Here is a 10,699-nt window from a genome sequence, read left to right as displayed (position 1 = left end):
ATATAAATTACCATAGTATATCTGAATCCTTCCCCGACATCACGGTGTCTAAATGTTGCATATGTGCTCGCAATGTGTCTAGTGTAACTCCTATAATAGATTGTAGGAGATGTTTCTTATACTATTTGGAAGGAGAACGTATACGAGAATCTCGCAGAATATCTGATTAAATGGATTTCCTGCCAAATGTAATACCCGAAGAAGACCTAGACACATTGTCCCACTTGTTACATGTCGAATTAGAAGGATATATCTGCTCCCATAATGATCGGTATTACTGTCGTTCATGTGAAATGTTCGAAACTAGAGAACTTCAGCCCATAATATACCACATTGTTACATATTTTCCCCCAGCTTCTTTGTATGGCTTTAGATGTCATATGTGTAATTTATTACTATCTCTCATAACTCCCCTGTCGGACTGCAGGAGATGTTTTCTATATTATTTACAAGGAGAACAAGCTCAAGAATTTCGATTAAACAAGAATTGTTGATTAAACCATAATGAGCAACGTAAATAATACGCCTTGCAATCACGACATCCATAACTTGTTACAATACTTCCCAAATATCTGCAAAGCAGAATGTAAAAAAATAATATTCTATAAGAAACACACTAAGAAGAACCATAACCCGGTTCGTATATGTTGTGCATGTTGCAAAATTCGTCAATTTCGAGTTAAACCTGACCTGATAGTATGCCACTGGGTAACTTCCGGTGAAATAAATTTCTCTAAATGTGAATATTGTCTAGCTCCTCTAGATACCACTCGCTCTATCTTTCAATGTTCTGAATGCATATTTTCCTACTTTGAAAGGGCAATATATGAGAGGAACCATGGAAGAAACATAAATAATCTAACTGCTTTTGCTTTTTGCAGGACTCACCAACAAGGGGTATACGCTTAAAAAAAAGAAAAAAAAGGGAGAAAAAAATGTGTCCGCCATTAAAAACCAAAACATCCATCCATCCGCTTTTAAAGGATTCATTTTTTAATAGTTTTCGCGTAAACTGTGTCATTATATTAACTCACGATATTCTAAGTGACTCAAACTCTTACCTTATCTGTACAAATTGCTATAACCCCACAAATTATAACAGAGTTCTTACAAGATACTCTCATACATTCCAATATGGCTCAGTGCCCTTGCAAAAATGTCGTATTTGCGGTCAAAATTGTTATAAAAGCCGACCAATTATCAAATGTATGAAATGTGTTAAGGCTTATTACCAATTTTCCTCATTTATAAAGAAAAAGGAAGAAAATACTTACAAACAGTTAGTCGGTATATCAGTAGACTCTTCCACATTAAGAATAGAATATGGACGGGCCGAAATAAGGATTGATCCAAATGACCCGGAAGTCTTGGAAGAAATAATTTCTTCTTAAATATCAGTCCTTGTTTTGCTACCTAAAATATATAAAAATTATTGTAATATAATCAGTACATACTTATTCAGATGCCTCATTTATTGTATCTCTAGTTAGCACAGGCATCCACAAATTATAACCATTAACTATAGTTACACACATATATATATATACGTGCATAGTAATAATAACAAATATATATATATAAAGGAAAAGAAACAAAAAAGGGGAATTATAATAAATAGATATACATAAAACATAATACCATATAATTACGAACAATATATATATATATATATATATATATTAAAAACAATGCTATAAAGATACCTATTATGTATTCAAATTTTTAAATATAGAATTTTTTTTTTTTTGCATGGAAATATATACACTTATATATATATGTCTATACAATTATACTATAATCACAATATGCTAAGCGACAATTATTCACTATTAAATATCCATAAAATTGTATTGATCATTCAAGTAATCATATAACATAATATATATATATACTGCTACCACATATACTGAAATCATCATTATTTCAGACCACCATGACGCCTTTAGTCCTAATAACCTTCTTATGCGAAACCGCTGCTCTTATCGGATTCGATTGCGGAGGACAACACCTCAATATCACCGCTGTCTCTTTACTTGATGTTGGCGAATGTGACTTGAACATACGAAAACCCAATACCACCGATGTTCATATTCAACTATTGCAATTGTCCGACTACAGCTATACGGAAGTCATACAATGTAAAGTGGAAATATCCAGGAATATATACCATTGCGGCATGCATTCACATATCTCTGCTGTTCACAATGGAAGAGCCGATTATGTACACGAGACTGGATACACCCAATGTTTGAGAATGTTTCAAGACGGAACCATCAAACTCGGAGACAACAATCTTGTCGCCGGCATAAAAGCAAATCAGACGACCTATCGGAGTATCACTCTTGTAGGCCGTATACAAGTCGATGGATATTGCAAAGGAGCACAATACAATGATCCATATGGAACATGGGACGATGTAGTCGTCCAAGCAGCTGTAAAAATATCATTAAGATCTTCCTATGTTCCCATACAGTTAAACACTGGGAAGATCAAACTAAAATCTGGAACTATATGTGATCTCATTGACAGCTTTTGCCTAGACGCTGACGATGGGCATACTTATTGGAAACCAATACCCACTACTACTTGTAATTTCCAACAATACGATGTTCTTTACGAAGGACCTGCAAATAAAATTTCCGAAGATCACTCTGATGTCAACGCTCCAGTCATCTACAGCCTAGTAACACAAGAAATCACCTTCGCTTTAATGAAAACTACAGAATTGCCTCTATGCGGATACACTCTCTTACGCACCGAGCATCCGAAATTATTTATCCTGGAAGCAAAACCAGGAAATACCTTCGCTAATCGAGGAACCATCCCAGTCAACAATCTTGACATCTTTACATACATGAACTCCAAGTTCGTGTATATAGAAAAACACGTCAAACAACAGATGACTTCTCTTTACAATAATGTCATCTTGCAAAAATGTGAACTAGAAAGACAAGTGATTACCAATGCCTTGTCTTTCGCTACACTCCAACCAGATGAATTTGCCTATCGATTAATGAAAGGACCAGGATATATGGCTGTTACCACAGGAGAAGCTGTACAAGTAGTCAAATGTATCCCTGTTGAAGTAATGGTCAGAAAAACGGAGGAATGTTATGCTGAACTTCCTGTCACGGTGCGCAATCATTCTCTCTTTCTTACCCCCAAGTCAAGAATCATCACCAAAATCGGTAACGAAAGAGAATGCAGTGTAGAACTTCCTACGCTGTACAGAATCGAGGATACATGGGTCCAACTCACCCCTAGTATTCAGGTTAGACAGCTACCACCTCAACAGCTAAAACCTATGGCTGCTCTAACCTGGAGATACCTCACTCCGGGATCCTTAGCTACCAGTGGAATCTACTCCGAAAAGGACATAGAAAAGCTAAGAAATCATATTATGTTCCCAGCCGAAAAGCCAGCTTTACTCAATGCCGTTGCTAGAGGACTAACTGGCCACTCCATGAACACCGAAGGAATCTCAGTATATAATTTGCTGGATGAAAATTCTCTAAATAAAATTGTCGAAAGCACAGCCTCACGGATCTGGAAAGGATTCATAAACTTTGGATCAGCCACAGCAGGACTTGTCGGAATCTTCATGATCATCCGCTTAGTCAAGCTTGTTATCGACACCGTCATCCATGGATACGCTCTCCATACTGTATATGGTTGCAGCCTTCATTTAATCGGAGCCCTGTGGAGCTCTCTTGCAAACTTGCTACTCCATCTGGCACGAGAATCTTCTAAGAAATCTGGAGATGATAACCGAGACGATCAATCACCTGGCAGGGGAACGAACCTTCAAACCTCCAACATCGATCCCACTGCGCCTCCGGAAGTAGTCACTCAACAACTTCCTCCAGCCAAACCTCCAAGGACGATGAGACCTTGCCACGAGGAAAACGCCAAGAACGTAAATATGCCTACATCATATACAAACTTAAGAGACCGCTTAAACACTTTAAATGAAGATATCTAATCTCCCTAGACCAAAATCCTCCGAAAACAAGTGGATTTTGTTCTTATTAGGGGGGAGGTGTTACGTCCCGCAACAAAAATTTTAAATATTACTTTGTAGTATAACATCAAGAATTTATCATCTTATATAATTTTTAAATATTACATATATTCACTATAAATTCATATCACTATATATATATTATATATAATTTGCCGATATTCATATTATCTAGTTATCCTATATAACTAAAAACCTAGTAAACTACCAGTGCTAACCGAATAGCTGGATTTACAGAAATATGTTAATCGAATAAAATTAATATATTTCAACTTTATTCAGGAAAGAAATAGATTTGAAATCGTGTTATTAAAATTATTTTGAATAATGCAAACTGTGTTAAAAGCGTTCGCGACAAAATTCATATAAATCATTATATGAAAGTTAGCAGAAAATTTATCATTTCAAATATCTATTAATATATATATATGTAACCAAAAATCTAGGAAAATATACTATATTACACCTGCAGTAATCATGCATGCAAAATAATTATACATTTTAAATTAATTACAGAAAAGTGAACATAACTGTTATATAAAACACTATAATAATTAATTCCTTTAGTCAAAAAGAAGACAATTTAAAATTCTATTTTTAAATTCAAGCAATTTATATTGTTAGAGCAAAAATATCGTAACGGAAAATACGTTCATATAAGTACATATACTTACTACACTGTAAAATCCCATAAAATTCCCTTTACAATAATATACAGAAATATTTATGGACCAATCAAGCACCTCATAAAACATAACCCTTCTCCTGGAAATTATAAAATAATGTTAGAAACAATTTATTTAAAGACTAAGTAAAAACACTTTTAATTATAAAATAATACTTACCTAAAATCTTTTAACGATTGATCTTATCGCCCTATACGGATCACTTCGATGGACGATGTAACTGGACTGCCGTAAGTGGGATGCGGCTATTGCAAATTTTGAAACCTGGGAGAAATATAATTAAATTAATATTTGGATGAATCGAGACATAACCTGTTGGCAAAAATGCCAACAAATATCCTGAAAGCAAGTCTAAACAGAAGGAATATTAATATAAAAGATTAATAAAAAATTATCAATAATAAAAGAAAATTTATAAAATTAATTTTGTGCTCCAAAACAGTGTAAAAACATTTTGTAAAAATTACATTATCTAATTAGAACCAACATATCATAAGTATCTGCAAACGATGAAATTCATTTGTACAAGAGAAAAGTAACTCAAAGAATTTGTTGCTCGTTTTAAACTATTAAAAATCGACACTTTGTCGGCACAAAGCTTAAAATACTATATATATATATATTCACTATTAGAAAGTAATTTTTCTCAGAGTCTTGATATCTGAAAATTATAATAAAAGTATAAGAAGAGTTACTATAAAGATTATTGAGTAACCCATTTAAAATATAATTCATACTTACACACTTTTTATAACCCTATATAAATATATATATATATATATATATATATATATATCCTCTTCCTAACGATATAAGACAGTTCGTCATAAATAAGTAGCAAGAATTCCAAGTCCTAGCAGCTGAAAATAACAATCCAATAATATTTGGCCGTATGAAAAATTAACTTGACATAAAATACATAAAAACATTAATCCATACGAAATCTATTATCATTATAAAAATTTTTAGTTAATCAAAACTAATGTATTAATGTAATTAAAAAGGTATAACATTTTACAGATGTGTATAATCCTATAGTAATGAAGAAAATCAAATAGTAAAATAAGTATGATAAATCAAATATTAATACACTCAATTTTAACAACAAATATATTAAATTAAATAATAACTACAAAAGGAAAAATTCAGTAAGAATAAAATTTTTATACATAACTCTTTCTGCATGCAGAATAATAAGTCACCCTATAAACATAGCCTCACTCGGTTGTTCACCGGGTGTCTCAGTATTTTCATCACCTAACGAACACGCTATACAGAAAAATAAAATATATTTATTAGTAAAATTTCCTTAGAAATACATTTCAACAATAACCTACACGTGAATTCATATTCAAAATACATTACTCAATTACAAATATAAAAATTCATATATATACATATATAAACAAATATACTTACCGTATAGATGTTTTGCGTGGCAGCCCTATTGAATAATTAAAAGAGGCTCACTTCGTACACCCATTATCTACGGAAAACCCATAGGCTTGTGCCTTTCCAATTATATGTATATATATATACATATATAAAAACCTACATAAAGGAAAATCATATTTTAATAAATCGATTAATAGTAAATAATAACGCCAACAATACTTACTAAGCCTTCTCTAACATATAATAAAGCATAATCGAATGGTTAAACCGATCGAGACTTATACGTGAGACCTCAATAGGTAGTACGTGAAAGTGAGAGAGACCGAACTATCGGGCGGCCCGCGCGAGCGAGAGAGACAGCGCTATACGTAATCCCGTATGCAAGAATTAATGAGAATTAAATCGCGAAACAAGCTCAGACCAACTTATCACCCTTGTTATTAATATATATATATATAATCATTAATAAAAATAACAAGGTGAGTTGGACACACAAAATTTGTAGTCATAAAAAACATGAAATATATTCTTATATACTTTTAATTATTCATACAAGCATATGTACTCTAGCTACCTAAATACAATAATTTTCTTTCTTTATTAACGACAAACCTAAAACTATAGGTAAATGCGAATAAAATATGATTTTATATGCGTGAATTAATAAGTCGGTCAGGCGGTCAAGGCTAAGGATGTGCGGTGCGTTATCTACTGACACGCGTCAATGTATCTTATCTCCCTTGATACTTACGGCGTTCATGCACTAGACTTCAGACCAAGGAGACTTAGAAATAATATTCTTTTAAAATCAAGGCGTGAAATAAATTTCGGACCGACCTTTTTGCTTTGACCATTAACACGCATGGTTATTAATAAATATATATTGTAATATGTTTTACTAAGTTATTAAGTTGTAAATCGTAGGAGAATACGTTACACATATACATACGAAATTTAAAAGGCGAATTATAAGAACAATATAACCGACAATAAAACATAAATTTAACGACGTAAAAGATATGTCAAAATAAATTAAAAGGATTAGAACATAAAATTGAAATCCAACAAATGTACAATCTTATAAAATTTAGTAAAACATGGTTTAGTACGTACGAATAATCGAGCTAAATTATAAATCTTCTTATATGTGCCAAAGGCTAAGGCTAAGCCGAACGCAGTGCGTTATCGGTTGGCGCGTGCCAATAATCTTATCTTCCACTATGTCTCAACATACGCGCCCGAGTCTAGAGACAAAGAGGACTCGAGAATAATCGAATATTATAAGAAGCACTTTTTATTGCGAGCGCAATATTCATAAGATTATAAAATTGTTAAAAGAATATATATATATATATATAATCATACGCCAAATGAGCCTGGATGTTTAATAAAAATTAAGAAGTAATAAGGTTCAAATAAACTCTTATTTTTTTTTGACATGAAAATATTAATACACACTAAATTATTATAAAATAAATTTTGACAAGACAATAAAAAACTATAACTATAAAATCTTACAACCAATATATATATATATGTATATATCCTACATAGTAAGTAGCAGAGCTACATGAATTGTTGCAAGCAAAATTATTAAATCGTCCTATAAAATAATAAGAATAAAATTATTCACCAAGAGATAAGCGATCCTCCGAGCTTCATTCAGTACAGTTGTACATGGGCTCATTTAGCGATAAGATAATAGACCCGGCACGACCGCCTGGTATTACGGCCATCCGCTACAACAGAATTAATTCGATATATCGAACCGTAATAATTAGAACACTTCTATACCACCTAATTATTATTAACAATTATTTCTTCTATGTTAAGCTACTATATATATATATATCCACACACATATATATATATATCTATATGTGTATTATAAAATGATTGTAATTATAATAGTTTATGACACCAGAATTTACTAATTATAAAAAATTTATTATAAGCGGAATTTTAAGACAGCTTTTGAACGGAGCATGCTAGAAGAACCGTTCACATTTCTTTCGCATTTCCTAAAGGAGATCTAAGATTCTACATTAGAAAATGTATACAAATAACGAGAATTCTGGTAGCTAAAAACTATTGTAAAATTTTATAAATTAACAAACCAACGCACGGATAGCCCATTCCCCCTCCACGCAAAAGCGCAACTCCTACGTCACAACATGCGCCAAAAGGAAGGGCAGCTAGAGCAGCAAATAGCAGCCAAGCAACCTACGCTTAGAGCTCCCGTTCCCCTACCACTGACTCCTGGAACAAAGTAGGGATCAGAGGATACCTCAGGGAGCGCAACTCAGTCTTCCGTGCATTTGACCCGACGCTCTTGAGACAACATCACCTATCATCTGACCACCAGCTCTCTACAAGGAAGTGTTACGTCCTATTCGATCGTTTATTCAACGATTCTGCAGGGCGCACCGTGCAGGGACGAACAATATTATATCTCTCTATTTTGTTTTTCAGGGCAACCTGCCACGCCGGCTATACCCTGGGACGCCGAGAGATTAGGATCTATAGGACGCTTCTTTTCGGAGGTATTTAAGGTTGACAAATAAATATGCAAATTTATTATATTATAAATTCTATTTTTTCCTTTTTATTTATTTTATCCTTCCTCGTTCTTCTACATTAGTTTGTAAGGTAATTTTAGTGAAATTAAATTATATATATGTATTGGATATATTTATATATATGTATAGTTAAAAGTTATTTAGGATTTTATGGTTCGACAATAGAATCGAGGAACTCTTCGCTATCTAAATAATCAAGAAGCTGGTTAATTTCGTAATCTATAAAGTCCTCTTCACTTGGAGTGATATTTGTGGAATCTAAATCCACTTCTCCAGGCAAGACAGGAGAATAATTTGGCGGCGAATACCCCGGAAAAGAGTCTGGGGTTCGTGGGAGGCTAGGCGGCGGTGAAGTTTGGACCCGTCGATCCAACGTCGCTGGGCTCCTCCTTATTTCCCCGTTTCGCTCCCAAGCGCGGAGCAGTCCCAAGGGAATTCCGTCCGTTCGGTCTTCCAAATCAATAATTATTGTGGACGCGTCGCTTGATGTGTCCGATTCCGCAGATTCAATTTCCTCTTCCTCGGACTCTGCGCTAGCTGGTATCGCAGGGAGATTGCCGTCGGTGGTTTCTGGGTTAAGCTCCGGGGGCAAGGGTGCGAAGGAGAGGTCGAAGAGTGTGTCTTCGCGGTCGGTTGCGGCCCTTGCTATTCCGGTAGGAATCTCGTCCCTATCTATAAATAATTGACGAGCGACGGAGGGGCGATCTCGTAATAACCGCTGTCTAAATATTTCCCGCCGGGTTACACCTGGATTTTGTAAGGGAAATTCGCGGCGAGTTATTGGATCTGGTCGTCGGGCGCTAACCATCTATTATTGAAATAATTTAAATTTTAAATTTGTTCTATTGAAAGGATAATTTGAAATTATTTCGCGGCATCTAATACTTACGATGGAAATTTCGAGGGGTCACCTGTCAACAAAGGATGTACCGCGTAAATCTAAAGTTTCGTGACCGGTTTAAAGAAAGAGACAGGACAGATTCTGAAATCGCGACTCCTCATTTATTATAAGAGAAAATTATTAGATAGTTACCTCACATGCAGTGACGTGGTAAGGAAGGGTGTGTAGGGATATTTAAATATAAGATGGATACCGTGCCTGCTGGTTTAGTTTTATTATTATAAAGTAATTCCTCTAATATATTATACTAAACCAGAGTTATCATACTATGTGTCAGTCGGTCCTTAAAGAGCGCGTCCCGTGCTCTACGACAAGTTTCGATGTGCAAGACGTCACGTCACAGCGGCACAGAGTCCGCAAAGAAAATTCCTCTAAAGAAAATTCTTCGCGGAAACGGCAGAGGGGTAGGATAGGCTACCCAATGCACATCGATTGACAAGTCGAAGGCGACGATTCACTCTTGTGGATAAAACCAAAGACAGACTGAGCGTTTAACGTTCAAAGGCAATCAACGTACTCGTGTTATCGGAAGGAGAAGACGTTGGAATTGTATGAAGGTAAGTTGTTGACTATTATGTATAATAAAATTCTTCAATATGTCATGCAAAAATAATAATAATATTCGGTTGATGGTTGCAGATCACGAGAGATGAAAAAGGAAAATATTGAATAATTAAAACGAGTACTTACCCAAAAGTACTGCGGTTGGAAGTGCTCGTCGAACCTCCGCTGTGGACTGTCGACCTCAGTGATGCCTTGGCAGGAGAGTCGAAGGAGCCGGTAGTAAATAAATGGCAGAAGACCGTGATGATGTTCAGTTAAAACACTTTTATTGTTCAAGTATACTACTGTCTTACAGCTCTCGCGACTAAGTTTTAAGTCGAATAATGTTTTGAGACTAAGTCTTGATTTCGATTTTAAATGGTTCGTGACTGCTACTGTTCTTGTTCTTCAGAGAGCTCCTGGTCAAATGCGCGGAAGACTGAGCTGCGCTCCCTGAGGTACCCTCTGGTCCCTACTCCGTGCCGGCTATCCGCAGTGGTAGGAGAATGCGGCGCTCCCGGGCGTAGGCGGCTCGACCGCCGCTTGCCGCTATAGCTGTCCTTCTTCTTCGAGC

General features: G+C 34.9%; 1 protein-coding gene across 1 annotated transcript; it reads left to right on the top strand.

The window, feature by feature from the left end:
- The first annotated feature begins 1,933 nt into the window (after positions 1-1,933).
- Positions 1,934-3,982, top strand: LOC145975065 (uncharacterized). Its single transcript, XM_083105198.1, has one exon. It carries the CDS (start codon positions 1,934-1,936, stop codon positions 3,980-3,982), a length of 2,049 nt encoding a protein of 682 aa, XP_082961324.1.
- Positions 3,983-10,699: the final 6,717 nt, after the last annotated feature.

This window comes from Camponotus vicinus, unplaced genomic scaffold (genome assembly GCF_025532165.1).
Source record: "Camponotus vicinus isolate PSW18456_S1 unplaced genomic scaffold, iyCamVici1.0 SCAF_7, whole genome shotgun sequence".
NCBI classification, from domain to species: Eukaryota; Metazoa; Arthropoda; class Insecta; order Hymenoptera; family Formicidae; genus Camponotus; species Camponotus vicinus.
Note: the sequence above shows the minus strand (reverse complement) of the source record. Positions and strands in the feature narration are given on the sequence as shown.